Source organism: Solanum stenotomum, chromosome 12, assembly GCF_019186545.1.
Source record: "Solanum stenotomum isolate F172 chromosome 12, ASM1918654v1, whole genome shotgun sequence".
In the NCBI taxonomy this organism is placed as follows: domain Eukaryota; kingdom Viridiplantae; phylum Streptophyta; class Magnoliopsida; order Solanales; family Solanaceae; genus Solanum; species Solanum stenotomum.
This window is the reverse complement of record NC_064293.1, coordinates 48,072,516-48,100,190: the sequence shown is the minus strand read 5'-3', so window position 1 is coordinate 48,100,190 and position 27,675 is coordinate 48,072,516. Positions and strand designations below refer to the sequence as shown.

The following is a 27,675-nucleotide window of genomic DNA, read 5'->3' as shown; positions in this document are numbered from 1 at the left end:
TGCCCAAGGGATTCCGTGGTTTCATTTAATATCTCAAATGAGATGTATGGAGAGATACCATTGCCAAGGATTCTGTCCTCCCCTAGACTCATTGAAATGGGTAGACTCGTTGAAATGGGTGTATCAGTGTTGGGAGGAAAACTCTCTCTTTATCATAAGCATGAAAATTTTGATATATGGGTACTGAAAGACTATGGTGTCAAAGAATCTTGGACGAAATGGTTCACAATACCAATTAGTTATAAGATTGCTCGAGATTATGTTATCATACCAATATATAGGTTTTCAAATAATGAAGTGCTACTTAGCTACTTTTGTTGGGATGGAATGGTATATAGGACGCATAATGTATCACTTGAATCAAACAATCGAATATGGCCTCTTCATTGTGATCATTATATACATGCAAGTAGCATTCAAGATGGTTTTGTTTATACAGAAAGTTTGATTTCTCCAAAGTTGTTATCAGCAAATCAGATATGATTGTCTAGAATAGTAAGTATGTAACCTCCGCAATATTTATGCACCTTCAATAAAATTCTCAAAATTTCTACAACTCTTGAAATGCCCTAACTATATCCTTATCCCCTTCTTCATTTTTAAGACCTTATATATATATATATATATATAGTTTTTCATCTCCGTCTAATGCATGATTTATACGTATATAAAGACTATCAACCAACTAATTAGTGTATTTAGAGGAAGAATTAATCTTCGGGCATTTTTGGACCTTAAGTTTTTAATTAACCAGCCATGCACTTGTATAAGTTATTTGCCTTTGAAAGATAATGGCTATGCGCATTTTACGCTATTTGTCCATTAGCATTTATTTAGTATTTAAACTACATTTTTCCATCAACAAAAAACACATCTCTTTACGTTGTTGCTTTTTTAGGCTACAACAAAGAGGGTCTCACCTCTAAAAAGCCAAAGGGTTTGACCCAATTAAGACCTTCTTTCATTTTTTTAGAAAAAAACAAACAAACTTAAACTAGTTAAATTATCATAAATCTTTAAATGAGAGGAACTAAGCTGGTATATTTGTCTCTGTTACTATTTTCCACATTTTTGGCAATAAATGGTCACATTGGTGAGTTTGATGAGGTGTGGAGGAGGAGAGCCCAGGAAGCAGATGAATGGGCCATAAAGGCTTACAAGCCCGACCCGATCAATGTCACCCTTGCATTTGCTAAGCAAACTGGACAGTACGTTAATTAATTTCCTCCCAATCTATTTTCTCTTTTTGAAAATGTTTTTGATCCTTGTAAGCCTCGCAATTATAGTATTTTAATTAGGTGACATTTACACATAAAAGATATTTTTGGTCTGTGCTTCAATTTTTTACTGTTTTTTATTCAACAACTTTCTTTCCCCTAAATTTTACAAATATATCTTCAGTTATCCATTGAGAGTAAAAACATTTTTTCTTTCATCTATATTTTATCATCTTATTTAATATTAAAAGATTAAGAACGCTTGCTTCTCGCACTTCAAAGTTCAAACGCTTTCATTATTTTCTTAGGATTAGCGCCAAGGTGTTTGGCCATGAATACTTCACTTTTTTCATAATTGAACTTAAATAATCACATTTGATTATAATATTTTGGAATTCAACTCGAGAAAAGTCTTTGAAAAACAACATAAAGCTATTTTCACTTCAAACTACTTAGAAAAATTGAAGAACAACTTCAACTTTAAAGCTATATTTTACAAAAAATTCACAATCAAACGCTCACTAAAACTGGCTAACGATTTAATTTCTTGACTTTAATGGTGACCTTTCTAATTTAAAACACAATAAAACAGGGCCTTAAAGGAAATAAAGGAAGCGAAGCTGGCAAAAAATGGAACAAGGAGGGAGTTAAAAGGAGGCGGGAAAAAATACAATGGGCCTTGCTTAGTCACCAACCCAATTGATAGGTGCTGGAGATGCCAACCTAATTGGGCCGACAATCGGAAAAGATTAGCTGATTGTGCAATGGGATTTGCAAAAGGGACCACCGGCGGAAAAGCTGGCGAGATCTACGTCGTCACGGATTCTTCCGACGACACTAGCGACCCTAAGCCGGGAACCCTCCGTTATGGTGTCATTCAAAAGGAGCCATTATGGATCATATTTGCTAAAAGCATGACCATTAGGCTACACCAGGAACTCATAGTACAAAGCGATAAGACCATTGATGGCCGCGGAGTTAACGTTCACATTGCTAATGGAGCAGGTATTTATTGAGTTTGCAATTAAATATTTATAAAAGAAAAACGTGAAATCTTATATTATATATTATGTCTGGACAGGTTTCATGCTCCAGTATGTGAAGAACGTGATTATCCACGGTCTCCGAATTCACGATATTGTGGTGGGCAGTGGTGGAATGATCAGAGACGCGATGGACCACATTGGACAACGGACACAGAGTGACGGAGATGGTATTTCTATATTTGGTTCGTCGAATATATGGGTGGATCATGTGTCAATGTGGAGTTGTTATGATGGGCTTGTTGATGCTGTGGAGGGATCCACTGCTGTTACCATATCGAATAGCCATTTCACTGATCATAATGAGGTGATGCTTTTTGGTGCAAGTGACAGTTCTTCAATTGATCAAAGGATGCAAATTACTGTGGCTTATAATCATTTTGGGAAGAGATTGATACAGAGAATGCCAAGGTGCAGATGGGGTTTTATTCATGTGGTTAACAATGACTACACACATTGGAATATGTATGCTATTGGTGGTAGCCAACATCCCACTATTATTAGTCAAGGTAATCGTTTCATTGCTCCTCCTGACATGTTCAAGAAAGAGGTAACAAAGAGGGACTATTCCCCAGAATCAGTGTGGAAACAATGGTCATGGAGATCACAAGGTGATCTATTCATGAATGGAGCATTCTTTGTTGAATCTGGAGATCCAGATTGGACCAAGAAACACACTGAGCTTTTTGATGGGATTGTATCAGCCTCAGGGGATCAAGTCACTTGGATTACAAGATTTTCAGGGGCACTAAATTGCAAGCTAGGAGAAGCTTGTTAGACAGTTATTGTCCTATACATAGTATCACCAAAGCAAACTCATTCTCATCATATATCCTTAAACTAACTTTGTATGCATTTATTGTATCAAAATTCTTTGTAATTTTGAATTGTTAAGGACTACAAAAGAACAATGAAATCAAAAAGATGCAAATTCATACCAAGCTATACAACTGTGTCAATGTTATTTCATATTTTCTTCTATCTGGGATGGATATTACTCGTTTTTCCCTAAAACTAGCATCTGCTTTAAAAGGGAGGAGGGATTCTAGGGAGAGCTAGTTGAAACTTGAAAGCAATTACTATCTTCATCTGTGAAGTAATGATAAAAAAAACTATAACTTTGTTGATTCGCAATTATCAACCTGCTAATGGTACAAAAATGTAAAAAGATTGTATATTGCTTACTAATTGTTATATGGCTTATAACAGTTAAACAATTGTTGTTAGCCTCTCCATTTCTTCCGAAACACAAATCCTAGATACACCCCTGGTAAAAAGCACACCAAATTATAAAACTAAACTTTTTATATCGTGAAAAGTGAAAACACAGGTTAAGGAGAATTTACGTAGCTCCTAGATTATGCTGAGGGATATTTAGAAATACTCCAGAATGTCAGGAACAATTATATTAGTTATGCTGTTGATTAAAAGTACCTCAAGAAACCTATTTTCTCATCTGCCCCAAAACTTGAGCTTCACATAAACGTTAGCAGCAAGGACTTTCAGCTACGAACAACAATTGCTGATTAGGCACGTGGACCTTCTAAGTTCCCACACTCAATCTGAATGATTTTGCACTTAAAAACACCCAGATTCACTCCCTGAATCCATGGCAGTCGGCTGAAGGTTCCTGTAATCACTGATTTGTTTGCTGTAGCGCTTCTTATCTGCCTTGGCCATGGCCTCAAAGGGTTTTTTCTCCTCAGCTGCAAAATCATTAATCCAGCAAGTGAGGCAATAAATGTATCAACTGCTCTTAGATATAAGATAACTAAAGAAAAAAAAACACATACTACCTCCGTCCATTTTTAATTGTCATGGTTTCCTTTTTTAGAGTCAAAACTATAAGAATTTTGACTAACATTTTATGATGAAATATTGATATGCAAAAAATTGCAATTTACAGTACTAACTTCGAAAATTAGTCAAATTGACTTTCAAAAAGGGCAACATGACAATTAAAAGTGGACGGATGGAGTAATAGACTGTAACAAACATGACGAGCATTGTACCAACCACCCTTAAATATAAAATATTGAAACAAATAAGATAAATAACAGAATGCCACAAAAATAACCAAACTGACAGCTTATTCCATCTCTCTCCAATAATCCTCCCAACTTAATAGAAGGCGATTCCAGAATTACTTTTCTTCACATTCTACAAAAATAAAGGGAAGGGAAGTGAATGGAACATTACAACCATGATGAGACTCAAAAGGTAACTCAAAGCAAAAAAAGCACACCAACTCAAAAAAGAAGCTGGTTAATACAGTAACAGGATGTGGTTGTAATTTCCAACAAACCAAACTAATTATAATAAACTTTGTTAAATTTAGGTCTTTGGCCAAACTGACACCTAAGCTCAAAGGGAGGAGGGATTGCCCAAGCATCACAAGGAGACCACCCATCTTATTAATCACCTATGTGGTCCCTATTTTCTCTTCCACCTCCAAGCACTCTTCTCTGTAAGGCCACTAAGTCTCTCAGTCAACCCTGCACTAGGAACAATCCCCTTTCACTTGTAGAACGGAAGGCTATGTCTATCTTGGTTCTTATCCATCCATGCCTTTCAGTCTTTGTAAATTTACTACCCAGAATGCCTTCGTTTAGATGAAATGCCCATGAAAGGTACCGGTTCAAGGAACTCAATTATTTCAAGATTTATAAATACAGGGATACTAGAATGGGATTATGGGCTCTAGAACTTTTAAGTTAGAGTACGATTTTATCAGCTTGATGATGGACTAAATTTTCTTGTTGTTAATTACATGATGATGCATGGATTAGTGGTTTTGGACTTTTGGTAGCCCAGACTCCAAATACATTCATATGAGGAAAGCTAGACTTAGATATGCTGCATTGGCTACTTAGTTTTATTCCTCTGATTAGGAAAGAAGACTTTGTTTCCTTCAAAATGAACATTATATTCAGACCACAGAACGCAGGAGAAGTCATTGGTTTACTAAGAAGGAAATCATGTAACAGAATACCTACCTCCCTTTTACTCTGCAAGAAGTACATGAAAGCACTAATTGCCTTCTTCGGAGGATTTGGATCCCTCTTCTTTTTCTGTTTTTTCTTCTTCGATGCATCACCATCGGCCTTTTTCCTGCTTGTAGATGGCTTTGACACAGTAGCCTCCTTTTTTGGCTTCTTCTTTGCAGATTTCTGAAGCCACCATACATGATTGGCAGCTCATAATTTTTCAGTTTGTAAACTAGAGCTTGAAAATATATAAACATGAAAGGGCAGTTATACCTCCTCCTAACCCCCACTACCACTGGCATCAGATTCATCCCCTCCAGAATCGTCAGTAGGAGACCCTCCATCATCCTTATTGAGGACAAAATCTTCATCCTGAAAAGGTTATGAATGTCAGATGGCATTTCAAGAACTTCCGACAACACAAAGGGTAAGCAAATATACTAGAATCCAACAAGACACTCAGAGGATGACTTAGAGAAAGACGACCATGGAGTTGAAGACGATGAAATTACAAATAGGCATGGTTACCTCTTCAACACTGTCATCCCCACCTGCTTCATTCTTAATACGCTCAAGATGTGGATCAACAGCATCATCATCATCATCGGGCAAAACAGGAACACCTTCTGTAGCCCGAGCTTCATTATTTTCAGACCCTTTCCACTGCATTACTCAATGATTGTGTCAGAAAGACTAAGCAGACTTGTTAAACCCAAATTGAGAGTGAAGAAGGCTTAAAAGTAAAGCAAACCTGATGAAATAAAAAAATTGTGGTAATCATTTCTCTGGATGCTCCGGAAAAAATGTTCTTGTTCAGTTTTGTCTGACGAGAAGATCAAAGTAATGCATGTTGGTCGTGCCCACAGTGTGCCTCTCAAACTCCACATAATCAATCTAATTGCATAATGAAATAGGTCAGATTTTCAAGAATGAAGATGATACTCACAAGATTTTGAGCTTTACAGCAATGTGAATATACCTCCTCATGCAGTATAAGCAGGATACATGAGTCCATCTTCAGCCTGCAGTGAGGACTCCACCGCATATTGACTGCTTCAGAACATCCCTGGTTTAGTGACTTCGGAACCAGACAAGCCGCTTAAAATTTGAGTAAAGATGTCATGGATAAAACCCCTGGTTCATAAGTCATATTAAAAGCTAAAAAGTAAACAACACTGATGCAAATCCAAATGACTATAAACGCAAAAAAAAAAAAAAAACTTACTACCTTGTAACTCGTTAACAGGCTCTCCTTGTATTCCATATTTAAAAGAACTTCACTAAAAACCAGCAAAAGGTCTACCACGTTGTCCTCAAACTGGTAAGACAAAAAAACAGCAGGTAAATACCAAAAATAGAATGTACGTCATCAATCAATACCTGCAAATACAATGCACGGATACAAAGTTTGGCCTTTCCAAATCGAAGGATGATAACTACTAAAGTGTGTGGTTGATTATTCTGCAAAAGCAGAGAAGTCAGTTTCAATTATACAATAGCTTAAAAGTTCAATGAAGACGTTTTCAAAAGGGTAGGCATAACTAAAACATAGATAAAGGTGCTAAATGGGGAACAACCTTGAGCAACAAAAAAGTACGGACTAAGCTGCTGTACTGAATTTTAAAGTCATTGACTTGCCCATGCAAGCGCAAGAATGAGAGATGAAGCTCAACTTTGTAAAGACCCCAGCAGCATATGGGCACATTGTCAATCACTCTGAAGCAAAAAATCAGATAACAATATGAAAAGCGCTGAAGCAACCTTGAAGTAAGTATGGCAATGCTGCCAAATGTGACAACAGCTTCCTCACCAGCCATAGGCATGATTTTGTCACGAAAAATCATATTACTCAATTTTCACAAAGAGAAGTTATCATGTCATGGAAGGGATTAATGATGAGGTGTGGAGGAGGAAAGCCTAGGAAGCAGATGAATGCCCGACCCGATTAATGTTACTCTTGCATTTGCTAAGCAATTTTATTTTATTTTCATGCAAAGTGCCTTATTATCAATTTAACCGTTTTAGGGACATTTTGGTCATTTTAATCGAAAAGTGCCTTATTATCAATTAACTAAATATCAATTTCAACATTTCTATCTAAACTATTTATTTTTAAAAAAAAAAAAAACAGAGCCTTCTTAATCAGCTAATACCAAGCGAAATCGTAAATTATTTTTAAGTCTGGACAGGTATTATTCTTACATGAATAACGTGACTTCCACGGTCTGCGCATTCACGACATTGTGAGAGGCAATGGTGAAAAACGTGATCGTTCACGGACTGCGCATTCACAACATTGTGGTAGGCAATGGTGGGATGATCAGAGACGCGGTGGACCACATTGGACAACGGACACAGAGCAATAGAGATGGTATTTCGATACTTGGTTGATCGACTATATTGGTGGATCAGGTGGAGTTGTTTTGACGGGATTGTTGATGCTGTGGAGGGATCCACTGATGTTACCATTTCGAATAGCTATTTCACTGAACATAACCAAGTGATGCTTTTTGGTGCGAGTGACAGTTCTTCAATTGATAAAAAGATGCAAATTACTGTGGCTTTTGATCATTTTGGGAAGAGATTGATGTCCAAGTCCACGACATTATACAAACCTCCTGCCTTCCACAAAATTTCACATTCGGGCTTCGGCTACAAGGTGTAACAACAAATTATTGGCTGTGTTAATCAAGTAAAGGCGATGGACAGATCTGCAGTGTTATATTGGCTATGATTTCAATTGATAATAACTTTAAATAGGAACACATAAACTTCAATTCCTAGAGACATCTCTAATAAAAAGCACATCAAATTATAAAGTTACCTTTTATATCCGGAAAACGCAGGTTAAGAAGAATTTACGTAGCTCCTAAATTATGCTACACATCATAAGAGGAATATCTAGAATACTCCGGAATATCACGAACAATTATATTTCATTATGCTGTTGATTAAAAGTGCCTCACGAAACCTATTTTCTCAACTTTCCCAAAACTTGAGCTTCACATAGACGCTAGCAGCAAGGACTTCCAACTATGAACCACGATTGCTGATTAGGCATGTCGACCTTCTAAGTTCCCACACTATCTAAATTGATTTTGCACTTAAGAACTCCCAGATTCATTCCCTGAATCCACGACAGTCGGCTGAGGGTTCTTGTAATCACTGATCTGTTCGCTGTAGCGTTTCTTATCTGCCTTGGCCATGGCCTCAAAGGGTTCTTTCTCCTCAGCTGCAAAATCATTAATACAGCAAGTGAGCCAATAAATGTATCAACTGCCCTTAAATATAATATAACAAAGAAAATAAAAACACAAAACAGACTGCAACAAACATGACGAGCATTGTATCAACCACCCTTAAATATAAAATAATGAAGCAAATAAGATAAATACCGAAAGCCACAAAAACAACCAACCTGACAGCTTATTCCATCTCTCTCCAAGAACCCTCCCTACTTCAGTGAAGGCAATTCCAGGATTACTTTTCTTCACATTCTACAAAAAACGGAAGGGAAGTGAATGGAACGTTACAACCATGATGAGTCTTGAAAGGTATCTCAAAGCAAGAAAACACACCAACTCAAAAAAGAAGCAGGCTAATACGGTAACAGCATGTGGGTGTAATTTCCAACAAACCAGAAAATTATACTTCCTCTGCCCAACAATAGTTGTCCACTATTGACTTGACACACCCTTTAAGAAACTATAAATAGAATGGTAATTTTACTATATCACCCTTTAAATATAATAAATACAATGCCTTGAAAAATATAATAGGAAATGATTAAAATTAATGATAAGGGTAAATTAGGAACTAAGTATAACATTATCCATTAATTTCATAAAGTGGACAAGTATTGTTGGATGTCCCAAAATAGTATAGTGGACAACTATTGTTGGATGGAGGGAGTAATAAACTTAGTTAAATTTAGATCTTGGGCCTAAGTGACGCCCATCACAAGGAGCCTCCCATCTCATTAATAAGCAATGTGGTCCCTATTTTCTCTTCCACCTCCGAGCATTCTACTCTGTAAGGACACCAAGTCTCTCTCAGTCAACCCTGCACTGGAATTAGCCCTTTTCACTTGTAGAACAGAAGACTATCTAGACATGTCATTGTCCTCAAGGACTCAAAAAATTTGTCAACTTAGGAAATGAATCTACCACCCAGAATGCCTCTATTAGGATGAAATGCCCATGAAAGGCACTGGTTCAAGGAACTCAATTATTTTTTTGATGACAAGGGAAACCCGCAGCCACTACCCTTTGGGTGCGCACAGAGTAAAAAAACCCCCCTCTTATGTTATAGCTCGCAAACCACATAAGAGAGGTAACCCGCATTAGGCAAGCCCGGTACAACGAGCGTGACCCAGAAGGCAAACCCCTTGCTTTCACTGGCAAGGGGTTTCAAACTTGAGATCTCCACCATGGAAGTCCCAAGCCCAAACCACTGGGCCACCCCAAAGGGTCAAGGAACTCAATTATATCAGGATTTATATTATAAATAAAGGGACCCTAATATGGGATTATGGGCTCCTTCATCAAAAAAAAAAAAAAAAAGGGATTATGGGCCCTGGCACTTTTAAGTCTACTACGATTTTATCAGCTTGATGATGGACTAGATTTTCTAGTTGTTAATAATACGATGATGCATGGATCAGTTGTTTTGAGTAGCTCAGACTCCAAATACATTCATGTGAGGAAAGCTAGACTTAGATACGCTGCATTGGGTGCCTATTTTTATTCATCTGATGGGGAATGAAGACTTGTTTTCTTCAAAATGAACATTATATGTTTCAATAACTCTCAACATAAAAAACTGGGAAACAGACCACAGAACACGGGAGAAGTCATTGGTTTACTAACAAGGAAATCATGTAACAGAATACCTACCTCCCTTTCACTCTGCGAGAAGTACATGAAAGCACTAATTGCCCTCTTCGGAGCATTTGGATCCTTCTTCTTTTTCTGTTTTTTCTTCTTCGATCCATCATCATCTGTCTTTTTCCTGCTTGTAGATGGCTTTGACACAGTACCCTCCTTTTTTGGCTTCTTCTTTGCAGGTTTCTGAAGCCACCATACATGAATGCTCATATTTTTCCAATTTTGTAGATAAGAACTTGAAAATATATAAACGTGAAAGGGCAATTATACCTCCTCCTCACCACCACTACCACTGGCATCAGATTCATCACCTCCAGAATCATCAGTAGGAGACCCTCCATCATCCTTATCGAGGACAAAATCTTCGTCCTGGAAAGGTTATGAATGTCAGACAGCATTTCAAGAATTTCCAACAACACAAAGGGTAAGCAAAGATACTAGAATCCAACAAGACACACTGAGGATGACTTAGAGAGACGACCATGGAGTTGAAGACAATGAAATTACAAATAGGCATGTTTACCTCTTCATCACTGTCATCCCCACCCGCTTCATTCTTAATACGCTCAAGATGTGGATCAACAGCATCATCGTCATCATCAGGCAAAACAGGAACACCTTCTGTAGCCCGAGCTTCATTAAGGTTCATTATTTTCAGACCCTTTCCACTGCATTACTCAATGATTGTGTCAGAAAGACTAAGAAGAATTGTTAAACCCAAATTGAGAGAGAAGGCTTGAATGTAAAGCTAACCTGATGAAATCAAAAAGATTGTGGTACTCATTTCTCTGGATATTCCGGAAAAGATGTTCTTGTTCAGTTTTCAGTCTGATGAGAAGATCAAAGTAATGCATGTTGGCCGTGCCCGCAGCATGCCTCTCAAATTCCACATAATCAATCTAATTGCATAGTGAAATAGGTCAGTTTTTCAAGAATGAAGATGTATCTCACAAGATTTTGAGCTTTACAGAAATTTGAATTTACCTCCTCATGCAGTATAAGAGTTGGAGGTTTAGGTAAAAAGAAGAAACTCTTCTCAAGAGGATAGAGGAGTCCATCTTCAGCCTTCAATGAGGACTTCACCGCATACCCATCTTGACTGCTACGGAACTTCCCTGGTTTAGTAACTTTGGAACCAGACAAGCCGCGTAAAATTTGAGTAAAGATGTCATGGATAAGACCCTGGTTCATAAGTAAAATTATAATTAAATGCTAAAAAGTAAACAACACCAAACACGTGAATACAATGAACTTGCATTTCTTTTTTTTTAGACAAACAATGAACTTGCATTTCTCTTTTCACAGTTGCTGCAAATCCAAACGACTATAAACGCAAAACAAACTATTACTTTGTAACCCGTTAGCAGCCTCTCCTTGTATTTTGTATTCAGAAGGTCTTCGCTTAAAGCCAGCGAAAGGTCTACCACATTGTCCGTCTCAAACTGGTAAGACAAAGAAGCAGCAGGTTGATACCAAAACAGAATGTACGTCATTATTATCTAATATGCATCAATCCATACCTGCAATACAATGTGTGGATACAAAGTTTGGCCCTTCCTAATCGGAGGATCAAGAGTGATAACTACTAAAGTGTGTGGTTGGTTATGCTGCAAAGCAGAGAAGTCATGTCAATTATACAATGCTTGCTTAAAAGTTCAATGAAGACGATTTCAGAAAGCTGCATGAAGGAATTAAAAGGGGTAGGCATAACTAAAACATTGATGTAGGTGCTAAATGGGGGATGGAACATAGAATTAACCTTCGGCAACAAAAAAATACGGACTACGCTGCTGTACTGAATTTTAAAGTCATTGGCTTGCCCTTGCAAGCGCAAGAAAGAGAGATGAAGCTCCACATTGTAACGACCCCTGCAGCATATGGGCACATGTCAATCACTCTGAAGCAAAAAACAGATAACAATAATAATGAATATGACATGAAAAGCAGTTAACCAACCTTGGAGTAAGTATGGCAATGCCGTCAAATGTGACAACAGCTTCCTCACCTCCGGCACCAACATCAGCCATTGACATAATTTTGTCACGAAAAACCTAATAGGTACAAATCACATTACTCAGTTTTTACCAAGAGAAGTTATCGTGTCATGGAAGGGATTAATGATCGCCTCTAATGAAATCAAGAAATTGAATTGATATGCCTTTTGCTTACTTGAGCAGGAGGTCGGTTTTCATCGCCAACAAATTGAGTGTTCGAATTAGGGATATGAAAGCTGATTTCCATCAGTGAGTCTTTCTGAAATCAATGAAAGTGTGGCTTACTGAGATTAGAATGGCTTTCAAGAATTAGTCAAGAAGTGTGTCATTCAAGTAATGATTGGGCATGCCAACAAAATCAGAAACACGTCCATGTCGAATGGAAAAAAAAAATCTTCAGCAATCATTGAGGACAGTAAGTAACCTCATTAGCCCCAGTTGTATCATCTACATGGAACTCCAACATGACATCATTTTTTCCTTGAAGCTGTGTTTGAGAAACGTCTGCCAATGATATCTCAAATGCTTGCTTATTACCAACAAGAAAAGCGAGCATATTCGCTGCAGAAAATGGAGCAGAGTCAAGCATGTATGTGTGCACATTCCAAATAAAATAAATGTGAGAAGATCATGTTCACATGTGTATTATACCAAAAGAAAAGGCAAAGACAATATCAAACAAAAAGAAAGAAATATCAGGGAACACAGAACCTGTTTAAAGTAGGGTAAATAACTCATGGAATAAATAAGTTGGTGATTTCTAGTAGTCTAACACCAGAAGTAGAAAGGATGGGATCCTATGCTGGCAGAGCAATTGAAGAAAGAGAGGGGGGGGAGTCTCTTCTCCTTTTTGCTTTTATTTTCAATATTTCCTCCTAACCTGTGCAACTTTCCCATGTCTATTATTTATTTATTTTTAAAAAGCCCTTTGAAGATTGTATAAAACCAATATTGTAATCAACAAATCCCCATGTAGACAGAAGAAATGCTAAGATAACAGATCTCTTCAGTGTTAAATCTTTGCTTCCATATATGATCAATTGCAAGACTTTTAAAAGCAATATGTGCAGTGTGAACTTCAAATTTAAATCACTTGCATTCAGCCAATTAAGTTGAAGGCATAAAAAATCAATTGTTTGTAACAATTAAGGTTATTTCAATTACAACTCATTTACAGAAAAAGAAAAAACACGTATGTCAAGCATAAGAAAATCAAGGGAGTCAGTGAACTAAAGCAGAAAGCACATATCCCAACCATTTAGATCAACTTCTCCCCAATTTTTTCCACTAATTGATAGCTGCTTTTCCTCCGGAGATATCCCGCAAGAACTCTGGAAATAGGTGGTCAAACTCGCAACATCCTGCGAATAAGTAAATACACAACCAAAGGACATCAAAAACTGATAACAAAAGAAAATAATGTATAAATGTGTCCCTATCCAACAGGTTCTCCAGCTATTACATACATTACACAGATTCAGAGGTATAAACTTGTTCAAAGAAGTTAGAGAGGTCAGCTTCTACCAGTATCTTAATGAAGAAAATCACTTTTCTTTGGCTTCACTAAAACTTGGTTGTCTTTGGCTTCAATGAACTTAAAACATTGCTCTCCCCTTGTTTCTCTTTTCCTCACAGCCTGAAATTACAGTAGTGGAACTGTGACACTAAGCACTTCCAGTAGCCAGTTCCAAAGTAGATCTGTGTTAGGTATCCAAATCACCCATAATTCTTTTTTTTTTTTGGTTTCCCATCTAGTGTCCAGTACATGCATTGGGGCCCAACAACACCCAGATTTGGGCTGAGAAGTCCCACTTTGAACTCCTTAACAAAATCAACTTTGTAATCACTCGAACCCGAGACCTTTGGTTAAAGATGACGAAGTACTTAACACTCCGCCACACCCTTGTTAGTCACACCTAAATTCAATTAAATTATCAGTCAACCTGTAAGATTGATAACCATGTCCATTCCCTGGTTTCCTTTATTAAACTATTCTTAAGTTTCTAATTACCATGTACTGAGTAACCTAGTACCAAAATTTCCAAACTTATTATGGTTAATTGTCTGTGTCTCTCTCCATTGATTGAGCTGTTTCAATTCCACTACATCAGCAATGAAATAGTTCAAGAAGCTGATAAACTGAAACTTGCTAAAAGCAAAACAGAGACTCACCTGGTCACGAAAACCAGTAAATTTGTAGTAAAGACCATCCTTAATCCGCACACCCAGCTGATTACTTCGAGGAACTTTCATCCAAGTAAGGCCCACTATATCGTCCTTGTCAACTTCCACAGCCTTACCACCACCTTGTTTCTTCCATAATATACCTCCAGACTGAACCTTGAGTTGCCCTGTATTCTGCATTCTCAGAAATTATTTTTTAAGAAAAATATTACCGTTAACATATATGCAAGACATATACCTTGAAAATAAAATCTTTCTACCAAGGTAACATTCACTCTCCTTTGTGTGTATCTTACAAATTCTTCTGTTTTCTACCTTTATTTTGTCCAAATAGGCCCAAAGCAGATGGAAATATCCCATAAAGAAACTTAATTAGAGTTAAAAACTAACAAAAGCACTAAACAAACAGAGCACAAAATTGGGTTTAAATCACATTACGATAAAAATCTCCATTCATAACGCTAGGGTTCAATCACATCCAAGAAATTTATCAATTCAAACTGCTAGGGTTCAATCACGTTCAAGAAATTCATTAATTCATAGTGCTAGGTTCAATCACGTTCAAGAAATTCATCAATTCATAGTGCTAAGGTTCAATTACGTTCAAGAAATTCATCAATTCATACTGCTAGGGTTCAGTCATGTTCAAGAAATTCATCAATTCATACTGCTAGGGTTCAATCACATTCAAGAAATCATCAATTCATACTGCTAGGGTTCAGTCATGTTCAAGAAATTCATCAATTCATACTGCTAGGGTTCAATCACGTTCAAGAAATTCATCAATTCATACTGATTGGGTTCAACCACGTTCAAAAAATTCATCAATTCATACCGCTTGGGTTCAATCACGTTCAAGAAATTCATCAATTCATAGTGCTAAGGTTCAATCACGTTCAAGATAATCATCAATTTTTAGGTCTAGGGTTTCAAGAATCCATCTAAAACAACAAAAACAACGAGATTATAACAAAACGGAAAGAGTTAGGGTTTAAAAAGAAACTGTTACAACGATTTTAGTATAAATAAGATTTAGGGTTTTAAGCATGCACCTAAGAAGAAGAAGAAGAAAACACACACGGAAGGCCATTTGAAAGTAGGAATCAAGAAACGAAGAGAACAAAAAGAAAACAAGAATCAAGAAGAGAGTAAGAACAACTTACGGTGCCTCCACGGCCGCCGAGAGAGATGTTGTTGAACTGATGACCGTCCGTCATTTCTCCGTATGTTAAAACACACACTGCTGTAAGCGAAGAGGGCTGAGGAATTGGTTGTATACTTCACTTATATATATAGACCCCGCAAGCATCAACTTCCTCCCGCGCAAAACATGTTACGCGGTTTGAGACTTTTCGACCCGACCCGAAACCGATTATTTGTAATGTGCACAATAGGTTTTTTAAGATTTATTTGTGAGATTATATTAATTATATTATTATTGTTGTAAATTTGTCGTCCCAATTTTTTTGAGAACGTTCTTTTTTTCAAATTAGTTAATTCACCTCTTTGTAATAATGTAACAATCAACCCTCTATTCTTCGATCGTTCATATTAATAATCTTAGCTTGTGGAAATTATTATGTTCAAATCGTAGCATTTAAAAATTTGAATGAATTATCAATTTATACTAAATGAAATTTGGTTTCACAAGTTCTATCATTACTATTAACCATTTAAAAAATCATCTTAAATTAACCTACTCTCGAGTGAATTTTGAGCAACGAGTAAATTTGCACCCAAGAAAATCTTATTTAGTTAATACTATTATCCACTAATTTGTTGAGTATATTTATATTTTCATAACAACAATGACTAAATGAAGCTCTTTACTACTTACATCCTCTTAAACTACGTCTCGCTAATCATTTAACTGCGTTAAGCAAATTATGTGATTTGTCGTCTAATGCGAAGATCATTTTTTTCTTTCAGAAGAACAATTATATTTGCACTTCATGTTAAATAATTGTTTGAGTAACTCAAAATCGTCAAAGCTATAAAATAACGATAATATATTCAGTGTAATTTAGTAAGGCATAAAAAGAAACTCCTATATTACCCCTTTGTGAGGTAGAAAGGTAGTTTCAAAATCCTCACGCAAGCAAATTTTTCAATCCGTGTCTAAAAGTAATTCTCTTTTGCTTCCAACAATCATACTACTCTCATACAACATCTTTGTCAAGATTTTTATAACATATGATGTAATATTTCGAATGTCAATGTTAGACACTTGTATTTGTAGTAGATAGAGCTCGGTAATTTCAAATTCTAGTTTTTTGTTCACAGCCTTGCTCCAAAAGCTAGTAAAAAAGATCACCAGGAAGCAAAATAGAAGTATCAAAACAGGACCAAGAGAGTAGTGTCAACTGCCATTACATCTTCCATAGCTCATATTCTTCATGTTTTCCACTAATTTCTCTTGTCATCATAGAAAGAGTATACCAAGAATCTGGAAATTGTCACTTCCATAAAGATAAAAATAATCATCATTACAGATTTTTGATAGAGCAATAAGTAAAACTTAGACATGTTCTACTTCTTTGCCAAAAAATAAGCACTGATCACTAAAATCCAGCATAAAATTCTTTTCTTTCTTTGATTCAATTTAGAGATTTTTTGTGTTCCCAACACATTGTGCAAGGAGCTAATTCACAAACTTCTCGAAAAACAAATTATACATGGGAAGAAGTTGGAAAATAAGTTAGTTGATGTGCTTATAATCTATTAAAGTCTTCAGTGAACATCCAAAAGAAGTTAGACCAAAATGCTCATACATGATCCAAAGGGCTTGATCAATATGTTCTGTGCTAGTTGAAAGTTGAAACTGCAGTACCTTTTCTTAACAAATGAATTCTAATTTCAGAGCTTGCAGCCAACATGCTACTCATATATACATGTGTTGTATCAACTCAGATCTTACAAAATAACGCTTTAGAAAATATCAAAATTGTTTTCCTTTGTTGGGAAAGAACTTGTCTCTCTTTTTCCAAACATACAGAAGGAAAATAAAAACTCCAGCAGACATAGAAACTGACGCCCAGGGAAATGGTAGGTCCTTGTAACAGACTAGTGATGCTTCCAGCTCTTGAGAAACATGATAAACATGAGAACGAATGGCATATATGTCATGATCTGATGCCCTCAGGTGATACAAAGTCATTTCAAAGTCAAAGTGTGAGAGTGCTAAAACTGCTTTGTCTACCTTGTACTTGAACTAGTTCCACCTTTCTGTGAACTCAGTAATCTGATTATGCTTAAGAAGCTTTCTCTCCCCGCCATGTGCAGAAATGGATTTAAGAACTTCAAGAACACTAGAAATAATGAATTTCAGCGATGTCAACAATACATTTCTCCTAGCAGCATCCTTCTGCACAAATGACAACGAAGAAACCTCAAAAAATGGGCCAAATGGTGTTTGTCCGACACTCCATGTATAGTCTACTAGAGTACTTTTGTGTCTTGGGCTCCAGACTAAATGTGTTGGTGAGACTCCTCACATGTTTTGTAGTGCGTAAGATGAAACCTACAATGGGCCTCTCTAATTCACGAGTCTAGGTAAAAACATGACGTCCATTACATCTATAGTCACTCACAGTCTCTGTACTCTTTGTACTGACTGTTATAACCATATCCTTAAAAGGCCACAGACCGATGATAACGATCAAGCATCAGAATTGAACTGACATCCAAATCAAAAACATAAATCAGAAGTATCCTTCCACCAAGTCCTCATCAGGAACCTTAGCAATCTGCCTAAACTCAGCAGCTGATTCAGACAATGTCTGGTGTAGACGCTTGGGGTGTGTTTCGTATGGTGGAAAATGTTATCTAATTTTCTCATGTTTAGTTTGACTTAAATGTTTGGAAAATGTTTTCCAAATCAATCCCTTTTTTTTCAAATTTAAGGAAAATGACTTACCTCAAAACTCGACTTCAATCTTTAATTTTTTTTCTTACCCTACCCATACCCCGTACCGACACTCCTCATTCAAAAAAAAAATGAAATTTTTTAATTTTCTTATTTTTAAAATTTTAAATATATTTTTATCCCTACCACCAACCCAGCCCTTCCTTCCCCCTAAAAAAAATTAAAATTTATTTTTGAAAAATGTTTCAAATTAAGATTTTTTTTACCTCACCCAATCCCTACAAACCCTACTCCCTACCACCTCCCCCTCCCCTCACCCCCAAAAAAAAAAAAATTTTGAAAAATATTTCAATTTTTTTAAAAAAAATTTTGACGCCCCCCCTCCCCAACAAGGCCACCCCCTTCCCCGTCAAATAGTTTTTTAAAAAAAATTAATTTTGGGAATATTTCAAATTTAATTTTTTTTCATGTTTTACGCCATCCCCACTCCGGCCACCCCGTCAATTTTTAAAAAAAATTATTTTTAAAGAATATTTTAAATTTTTTAAAAAATCATTTTTTATGTCACTCCCATCCTTACCCCACCCCTAGCCGCCACCCCCTAGCTGCCACCCCCCACCCAGGCCATCCCCGTCAATTTTTTAAAAAAGAAATATTGTTTTTGGAAAAAATATTTCAAATTTAAATTTTTTTTTATTTTTACGCCATCCCTACCCCTAAGCTCCCCCACCCCCACCACCCCACCCAAGCCATTCCCGTCAAACAATTATTTTAAGAAAAAATTATTTTTGGGAAATATTTCAAATTTAAAAAGTTTCATTTTTTATTGTAAATATTTCAAATTTACAATAAAAAAATTTATTGTTGTACATGTGTATAAAATTGTCAACATATTTTATTGTTTTATTTCCATAATACTTAGTAATATGCTAAATATTGGAGCTTGTGCTTGTACGGCTAATAAATATTACCACTACTTATTTTATCTCAATTTAAATAATATAATAAAATTTTAAGAGATAATTATTTTTTTAATAATTTATAAATAATTTAAATTATTAATTATTGTGAGTTATAATATTTTTTTAAAATTTTTATGTTAAAATTTTAAATTGGATACTTTGTGAGAGAAAAAGGCCGGGCATAGACCATAGTTGAGGGCTTTTATTTAGGTTGAAAATCAAAGAAAAGTTATATGTATATGTCTTCCTTGTTCCTTGTAGAATTTACTAGAGGAAGAGGGAAATTTGAGAGAATCGAAAGATGGATGACACTTCACCGCCACCGGCAACTGGAAATAGCTCCACCAGCCTAACAGACCTCGACATGGACGCATTGGTTCACTGTGCAAGTCACTTGAATCTCCAAGACGTATCGAACATGGCCATGTCCAGTAAATATCTTCAAAAAGCAGCGTATTCTGACCCAATCTGGCAATCCCTTTTCAGGTTATACATACTTTTTTCCAACTATTTCATCGAATTGGAAAAAAAGAAGAATTATTTACATCAAGATTTGAGGGTCTGAATAAATGTGCATAAACCTGTATGTTTTTTTTTATATGACGAGGAAACCTGCAGCGCTACCCTTTTGGTGCTCGTAAAACCCACTCCTATGCAATAGCTCACAAACCACATAGGTTTTTTTGAACTTGAGACCTCTAACATGAAAGTTCCAAGCTCAAACCACGAACCTGTATGTTTGAAAAGGAAATGAAGTAGTGAAAAGCCTTTTTGAAAAATAATGGAGGAAAAACAGCAGCAACAACAACTAATAGGATAACTGAAGCAATGGAAACAACAGTTAATAGTAAAATCGAAGAATAATATAGTAGGAGAGTACTAATAAGAGTACTTATAAGAACCTTCGAGGTGGCCTAGTGGTTTGGGCTTGGGACTTCCATGTGGAGGTCTCAAGTTCGAAACCCCTTGCCAATAAAAGCAAGGGGTTTGCCTTTTGGGTCGAGCTCGTCCCAGTGCGGGTTACTTCTCCCGTGTGTTTTGTGAGCTATTGTATAGGTGTGGCCGTGTGGGATTTTACCGTGTGTGTCCCCAAAGGGTAGCAGTTGCGGGTTCCCTTACAAGGAAAAATAAATTATAAAGCACATTAGCTCAAATAAAGAATGATTAAGCCAGCCCCCAAGGCCTAGCTCAAGTGGCAAAAGGTGGAGGATTTGTGGCTTAGGTCGCAAGTTCAAGCCCCACACCATGCAAAACGAAGCCCGGTATTTAAGTGGAGAAGGGTAGAGGGGCGGTCCCATTATCCACCGAGTTTAAAAGACTGTGATTGGTCCAAATGGCGGGTCACAGACGAATTTCTCGGTTATCAAAAAAAAAAAAAAGGATGATTAAGCCATTAAGGAAAATTGGTCTATCTATCAATGAAGCCTCAATATGAAACTAGTGGAGGTTAGCTATATAAATCATCTATATTAGGACATGTAATTTGACTAATCTTGAAGCTTCCCTGCAACCTTCCTCATTTATCCCGTGTAGTTATGCTTAGCAAACTCACATCGCCAGTTATAATTAAGGAAAACCATTGTCTATCTGTATAGAGGCAGAACAGGGAATGCATACTTTTTCTGGAATTGCATCTGCTTGTACTCCTGGAAAATCACCTCCTAAACTTTCTGATTTGCAACATTTTGCTGAACAGAAGGAACTTTATCTGTGTAAATGCGGAGTACATGAAAACAACCACTTCCTTTTGCTTGATAACTTTGCAGAGTCATTTTCTTTTCCTCTTTTTGTTTGATTGATATCTGCATTCTTCTTTCTCTTAGATCAGTATAATTAGTGTTATCCTGCAAACATGAATGTGCTTTATGAAGCTGTCAATTTCTTGTTTTGGGGAGGGAAGTAGGAAAAACACTGGTTATTGAACGTCTCCCAACTTTGGTCCTTTGGCATTATGGATGAGAGAAAAATACATGGACATTGATTGGTCTTGGCAACACTATAGCGTGACTATAATTTTTTTTCCTGTTCTTTTTTAACTTCTTTTGTGCAAGATGGAAATGTGTGGAGATCGTTTGTTAGAATTTTTTTAAGGCAAGTGATTTTGCCTGAACTTCTAAGAGCTTGAGCTTGTAAATGAATAAATTCCAAAATCAAAACTGAAGTAGTGCATATTCCAGCACACAATCAAAAATCAAAGGCAACTTGTAACTGCTTAGGATATCCTTAAGTCATATATCTTCTAAGATATTGGCAAAATTTATCTTCTGAGGAGTGAGGACGAATAAAAAAGAATATCTTCTTAGATATTGGGATCTTTGGTTTCTGAATAACTAACATAAAAGTAGAGTCTTTGTTGCATTGGAAGCTAAAGAATGTTCAGAAGTAACTTTTTCCTTTTAAGCTAATTATAAGGAAGAATCTCAAAGATGCTACAAAAGTACCTATGATTGGAAACTGTGACTGGCTGGTCTGTTATCAACATAGTGTCTGCTTTGTTTTCAGTATTTCATTGCTTGTGGGTTTCTTGGAGAGTAGTACTAATCTCATGTTCTGCAGACAGCAGTGGTCTCCACTAGTACCTACTGGCTTTCCTCACACATCAACTGATAGGGAAGCATACCTTTCTAGGCGTACTGATGTGCTGCAATTCAAGTTCATTGACCCTACCGTTGTAAACTTTCCTATCACCGCAAAACCTCATGAAAATCTGTGTCTTGACAAAGACAATATCATATTTTCTGAGGTAGTATATCTACCATTTCTTCAAATTTCTATCATACAACTCAAAGTGCTTGTTTTAACTGATTCTTCAGTCCTTGTCAAATGCTACAGCAATTTATGAAAAGGATGAGTATAAGAATGAAGGATGTGTTATAGTATTATTTTGTACCCTAAGGAATGTTGGTGTCTAGCAGCTTAAGCTTTATTATTTTTTCCTTTTTGTAGGAGATTTGGTGTTATTACATGTTTCTATGACCTCACACAGGTTATTAGTTGTGTAAAGTATTTATTTAGCTCAAAGGGGGGACTTAACATTGTGTATACCTTTCTTTTCTTTCTTGCCCCTTGAAAGTTGATCGTTGGGCAACCAGTTTTAAACTGAGATATAGCGGGACTTTCGAGAAGCTGTGATTGTGAACTTGACATTTCCAATTTTCCCTCTCTTCTGGCTCATTGGACTCCATCATGATTTGTACTAACTTTAGTTTAGATCTTCTATAACCTATATCTTTATTGACCGATTTATTGCTTCCATGAGTATGAGAAGAGAAGATACCAGCTGCCAATAATGAATCTTCCTCGGTATGGTTTGCATCTATATATGTGAAGTGATTTTGAATTTGACAGGCTACTTAGAAGGTAACTGCCCCTTGATTTAGTTTGTGTTGCACTCCCCCTGCCTTTTGTTTCCATGAATGGAAAGAAATTCATTGCCACTTCCGACTTTTGCAACATGCTAAAAGGCTGATAGTTGAGCAGCATTACTTCTCTGGATTGTGAGTTCAATTGCTACTTCCGATTTTCTGCAGCATCCCTTAAGATCTGATATTTTCTTTCTTGATAACCAAGAAATTCTTGAGGGTCAGTGGTGCACGTTTTGATATCCGGTAATGAGCCTACTCCTCTACCCTCTCTACTTAAATATTATACTTTCTCTGTGGCAGTGCATATAATCCACGTATCGTACTCTTGCCACTGGAACCCGACCATAGGAATTTCATTTTCTTTTGAATCAATGATATCAAAACCCTGTAGCCCCTTTAGGTTTCGGAAAAATTGTTTTCCTCTTTCCATTACATGCTTGTGCCTTTTCTTCTTTTTATCTTTTGTGACATACCATACCTTTTTTCTTCTTTGATTACCGGTAAATTCCTGAGGGACACTATTGCTCAGTTCGAAACTCGTGGATAATCCCCCCCAAACCCTACTCCACATTTATGCCTAGTTGATTATAGTCATTTACTAGTCTCGCCTCATTTTTGACCCTGTTATTATTCTTGCCTTACAAAATTTAGGTATCCAAGGAATTTTCTGTGGTCAAGATATGCCTTTTTCTGTTTTCAACTTCCGCGCAACATTCCATGTAGAAGCTGCTAACATCACCATCATCTGGACTGTCCACTTAATTATGTTTCATCTTTTTGTTATTTTCCTTTCATCCCTCCACTGCAGGTGTCTCTGCTTCACCGATTACCTTCTAGTACTTTTTATTTTGTATAATATTGGATTGAGATGAGCTTAAATGGAGTGACATAGTCAGTAATGGTTCGTATAGCTAACCCCAACTTATTTGTGATTGGGGCACATAGTTGTTTTAAAGAATGCTATTTCCAGAATTCCATCTGCATTATCTTTGTGGGGTGGGGAGTATTCTTGCTTCCGATGATCAGAAAATATCACATGATTCTGAAAGCTGTTGTAATAACTTGAAATTTTGACGCTGTAGAAGTAATAAATTTTTCATTGTACTCTGTCATACTGATGAATATGTTGTGATACTAGCTTGCCAGCTTGCTTATTTGGATCTACTAGACAGCAAGCTATGGATTTGCTTTTACAATTAACTCTTACTCGACTACAATATCTTATATATTTTCCATCAATAGCAGTGTGGACGTTTGTAATCCTTATCTTCTGCAGTTAAGGTGAAAAAATATTAAACCATACTATTTATATGACATGATTTTGGTTGATAACTTGTTTACAGGGATCTTCAGTTTATGTATTGAACATTAACGATTTTCAGCATGGAAAAGATTCATATGACACACTCAGGGGTCACACCGCCAAAATTACTTCTCTGAGGTTAGAGTTGCTATATATTTTCTTTTTATTTAGGAGTAAGCACATGGGGTAAACCGGATGGATATGTCAACAGAAGTTCTAGATTATCCAATTCAGGATCATTTACTTCACTTATAAATACATTACATCTTAGTTTGTCATTTCTTTTTTAAATGTATATCAATAGCCATAATACTACTAACTGCAGGTCAATTCCATTTGAAGAGACATGCTTGTATAGTAGCAAGATGCAGAAAAGTGATAATCTTTTTGTAACCTCAAGCTTGGACCATTCAATTCGGCTATGGTGGAAGGTAGTTTAAATAACTAAAGATGAGTTTTAGTTTTTTGAACTTTTACCTGAATACTTGTGTTAATGAGCTTATGGAACTCCTGATCTAATTTTACCCTGTCTGTGATATTCTAATCTGCATATTCTTTAGTTGAATTTCTTTGTAACTTATTATTTCTAATTTTAAGTTTTGTTTTCACTATATCATGGATTTGTCGTACTTATTGTTTTACTTATTTTGTTCTTTGCTGAATATCATTTTCCAATTGCAAAAGCAAGAAACAAAATATTCTTCTGATGCATCATAGCTGGTCTATAGTCTACAAGGATTGTGCGCAAAAGTGTATTTATATTATGTTGTTGATTCCCATAAGTGTAACTATTGATGTTCTTCACTTTTTCATTTTGTGCAAAAGTATGTTTACTTTATGATGCAGGTTCCATCAGTGGAACTATTGATGTTTTGCAGCTTGCCACCTAGGGATATGGCTTTTTTTTTTAGTTAGATGAATGTCAGGTTCAATGCATATGATATGAGCATGCATCAGTTTCTGGTTATGTTCGTTTTAGATTCCATGGGTATCCATTCTCTTAAATAACTATGTTGTCCATCACTTTCTTAGTATTGCCTGTGGGTTTCATTCCTAGGGGCGTTGTCAAAGAAGCTTCAGAATCTGTAATGTTTCAGTTTCCGCAATTTCAGACAAATTGTTGGGTGATCATCCGAGTAAAATACTTGCAAGCGGTGGTTCAGATGGAATTGTTCGATTATGGTCCCTTGATTGTAGTGGAAAGCGCAGCCAACATGATTTAAAGGCTGTTCTTTACGGGCATGATAAACCTGCAGTGCTGATGTCAGTTGCGGGGTATGATTTAATCGTTTTTGCATATATGTTGCAATTATCAATATTATTATCCTGTTGTGCTGCTAAACCTTCTTGCTTGGGAATTCGGCATCTAGCTTTGCTTATCTAGCTGCCAGTTTTAGGTTAACAATCAGAATTTGTTTCTTTTCTCCATGCATCATTGCAACCGAAGCAGTAGTTGGTTTTAGTCAAACTATACTGAATCTCTAGAGTATAGATTTCAAGAAACAAGCATCTCCAAGACAATATAGCAATCTAGAAGGAGCTTACATTAGCTTCAGGTCTATTTGTTGTCAATCGAAGTTAAAAAGCTTCCTTGCTAAATTTTAGATTTAGAATATTGAGGAGGTATAGTATTAGTTGAGGTTTGCTAAATTATCAATTTTAATCAATCTTCTCAACTGTCTTATTGTTGGAATCTCTCTGGTTTCAGGCACAAGACATCTCTTCTAGTGAGCATATCAAGGAACTCCATGGTATAGTAATTTGTGTTGGGACATTTAAGTTTGAGTTATGAGCAAGCGACACCCAAAGTGGCAAATTTGAGTGTGGTTCTAAAATTTTCCATGACATTTTATTTGATTCTGTTGACGTACATTTGCAAATCTTGTTTTGAGTTATTATATTTTTTTTGTTTGGATTGATTCTGCTGTTATTTAGTATGAAAAACTTTTGATTCAAGTATTAGCAGAATCTGCTCTTAAATTTGAACTCATATTTGAAACCAAGTAAAAATCCATAAGGAAGTTCCTTCTCTTGTTTATTAGTCCTCTTAGTGTTAGTAGTTAAAATCTTGTAATACTGTTTTTGTTAGGAAGGAAAAGGGGGTGGCAAAAGGAACTTGAAAGCAAGCTCCTACTGCTTCACTTTTTCTCTCTAGAAAAGTAGAAGCATGAGGCAGCTGAGCTAGGTCATGTGGCGTCTCTTCAGGGGATCGTTTATTCTGTTATCTTACATAGTTTCCTAACCATCCGAGGTTGCCTTTGAACTCAACTTTCCCCATATGCATGAAATCTGTAACACCTTGCTAGTGCGATACTTGATGTGTTTTTCACAATTTTTCCCTTCTAAAACCAAGTGAGTTGAATTCCGTAATCATAGAGCAGCATTATCTGTTCTTATGATGCATCCTTGCTTTTCGTGAAGCGTGATAATTAACCATGTGATTGTAAGTTCTCCTCCTTAAACCACATACTTCGAAGTAAATATGTATAGAAACTCCAGGCCATCCTAGTAAGTATTAATATCCTGTAAAGCTATTATCTCTGTGATCCCATTTACAGAATCTAGTTTGCACTATTTTTTTTGGCGTAGAATCAATAGTTCCTTTCAACCTTGAACTTTAGTTGCTCAACGCAGGTGATAGTTTGGGATACTGCTACTTCATCCGCCAATCGTTCTTCATGTTGTGTGGGAAAGAGCACTGTGCCTGGTGCACCTAAGGCAATGAAGTGTCATGAATCACTGATCTATATTGCAGCTGGTTCCTCTGTTGTTGCAATTGATATAAGAACAATGCGTCAAGTCTTCAAAGTGAACCATCAAGAAGAAGTACATTCATTTCAAATGTTGCCAGAGAAATCATTGATCTGCACAGGGTTAGCTCAAAGGTATGATCTTTTGAACTCATATGGTTGACTTTGTTTGATAAGTAGTTACTTCATTATGCATCAAGTGGCTTGTGTACTGTCGTGGTCGTTTGTGTGCTAATGCAAATGGTGTTGTCAGAGCAATGCTTTGGGATGTTAGAAGAGGGTGTGACATACAGAAGGGAGAAGCGGTAGCTGAATTAGATGGACATAGAGGCAATGTAAATCTCTTGCACATGGATCCCTACAAGATTGTTAGTGGTGGGCTGAAGGATTTCCAGGTACATGTTTGGGAGACGGGGAACGGTAGACAATTAAGTTCATTGAATTGCTGCCCTCTATCTGATTATCATCGAGGCTTTCGGTGTTCTGCAATGGCTGTCAATGGAAGTCGTATACTAACAGCTTGTAATGACGGAGACGATAGTGACTTGTGTTTCCGGGACTTCAACAACGCCACGGTTCCTATCTATTCCGATTCAAGCATTCTCCAATCAAAGTTTTGGGCTCCTAAATCACAGAGAGATACTGAAGAATAATCAGATAATGATTCAACCTAGCTCTTCCCCGACTCTAAAATCTTGTTATTGAGGTTACTTTTTTATTTCTTCTTCTTACTCAATGTTAAATGATACTACATTTTAAAAAATGATTTCAGAATTGATTGATGGTCTATGTATATAGACTTAGGAAAATTTTCTCCTCAAAAGTTAAATTTGAAATTGAGTAAGATCCACATTTCATATCTTTATGATAAACAATTAAATTATGTTTGCGCCCTCTAAATGTTTGATTTAACGAACGTCAAATTATTTCAGATCAGATCTTCCTTTTCAATGTTCTTGAGCTAATTTATGAGTTTTATGAAGAGGAGCCTAACAATAATATGAAATTTTAAAACTACATATCGTCCTTATCTGCATTGTTTGAAGCTATGAAGTATTTCCTCCTCTATCTTAATTTATGACGTATGGGTGAAATTTTCAGATTCAAAAATTTAGAAAT

General features: G+C 36.4%; 3 protein-coding genes and 1 pseudogene across 3 annotated transcripts; 2 read left to right on the top strand and 2 right to left on the bottom strand.

Annotated features, from left to right (window-relative positions):
* The first annotated feature begins 868 nt into the window (after nt 1-868).
* On the top strand, nt 869-3,205 carry LOC125848938 (probable pectate lyase P59). Its single transcript, XM_049528907.1, has 3 exons — nt 869-1,208; nt 1,810-2,222; nt 2,299-3,205. Exons 1-3 carry the CDS (start codon nt 1,021-1,023, stop codon nt 3,036-3,038), a joined length of 1,341 nt encoding a protein of 446 aa, XP_049384864.1. The 5' UTR covers nt 869-1,020; the 3' UTR covers nt 3,039-3,205.
* Nucleotides 3,206-3,332: 127 nt separating this feature from the next.
* On the bottom strand, nt 3,333-7,192 carry LOC125848940 (FACT complex subunit SSRP1-like; annotated as a pseudogene).
* Nucleotides 7,193-7,961: 769 nt separating this feature from the next.
* On the bottom strand, nt 7,962-15,631 carry LOC125848932 (FACT complex subunit SSRP1-like). The gene is made up of 16 exons (XM_049528902.1): nt 15,475-15,631; nt 14,300-14,485; nt 13,383-13,488; nt 12,552-12,688; nt 12,303-12,386; nt 12,090-12,184; nt 11,893-12,001; nt 11,654-11,740; nt 11,483-11,575; nt 11,118-11,315; nt 10,887-11,032; nt 10,657-10,801; nt 10,404-10,502; nt 10,143-10,316; nt 8,666-8,744; nt 7,962-8,479 (listed from the first exon to the last, which is right to left on the bottom strand). The coding sequence occupies exons 1-16, from the start codon at nt 15,526-15,528 to the stop codon at nt 8,352-8,354; spliced, it is 1,920 nt and encodes a 639-aa protein (XP_049384859.1). The 5' UTR covers nt 15,529-15,631; the 3' UTR covers nt 7,962-8,351.
* A 3,708-nt stretch (nt 15,632-19,339) lies between these two features.
* LOC125848934 (uncharacterized) lies at nt 19,340-27,375 on the top strand. The gene is made up of 8 exons (XM_049528904.1): nt 19,340-19,624; nt 21,695-21,881; nt 23,847-23,944; nt 24,132-24,237; nt 24,864-25,081; nt 25,515-25,557; nt 26,441-26,691; nt 26,810-27,375. The coding sequence occupies exons 1-8, from the start codon at nt 19,440-19,442 to the stop codon at nt 27,207-27,209; spliced, it is 1,488 nt and encodes a 495-aa protein (XP_049384861.1). The 5' UTR covers nt 19,340-19,439; the 3' UTR covers nt 27,210-27,375.
* Nucleotides 27,376-27,675: the final 300 nt, after the last annotated feature.

Bases quoted from the DNA above. Each gene is read 5' to 3' on its own strand.
- LOC125848938 (XM_049528907.1), top strand. From the start codon at position 1,021: ATGAGAGGAACTAAGCTGGTATATTTGTCTCTGTTACTATTTTCCACA. The intron at 1,209-1,809 runs GTACGTTAATTA...ACAATAAAACAG, and splicing joins TTTGCTAAGCAAACTGGACA to GGCCTTAAAGGAAATAAAGG. The intron at 2,223-2,298 runs GTATTTATTGAG...ATGTCTGGACAG, and splicing joins TCACATTGCTAATGGAGCAG to GTTTCATGCTCCAGTATGTG.
- LOC125848932 (XM_049528902.1), bottom strand. From the start codon at position 15,528: ATGACGGACGGTCATCAGTTCAACAACATCTCTCTCGGCGGCCGTGGA. The intron at 11,741-11,892 runs GTTAATTCTATG...TCTGCTTTGCAG, and splicing joins GTATTTTTTTGTTGCCGAAG to CATAACCAACCACACACTTT. The intron at 8,745-10,142 runs GTAGGTATTCTG...CGTTTTTTGTAG, and splicing joins TCTCGCAGAGTGAAAGGGAG to AATGTGAAGAAAAGTAATCC.
- LOC125848934 (XM_049528904.1), top strand. From the start codon at position 19,440: ATGGATGACACTTCACCGCCACCGGCAACTGGAAATAGCTCCACCAGC. The intron at 25,082-25,514 runs GTATGATTTAAT...CTCTGGTTTCAG, and splicing joins GTGCTGATGTCAGTTGCGGG to GCACAAGACATCTCTTCTAG. The intron at 26,692-26,809 runs GTATGATCTTTT...TGGTGTTGTCAG, and splicing joins TGCACAGGGTTAGCTCAAAG to AGCAATGCTTTGGGATGTTA.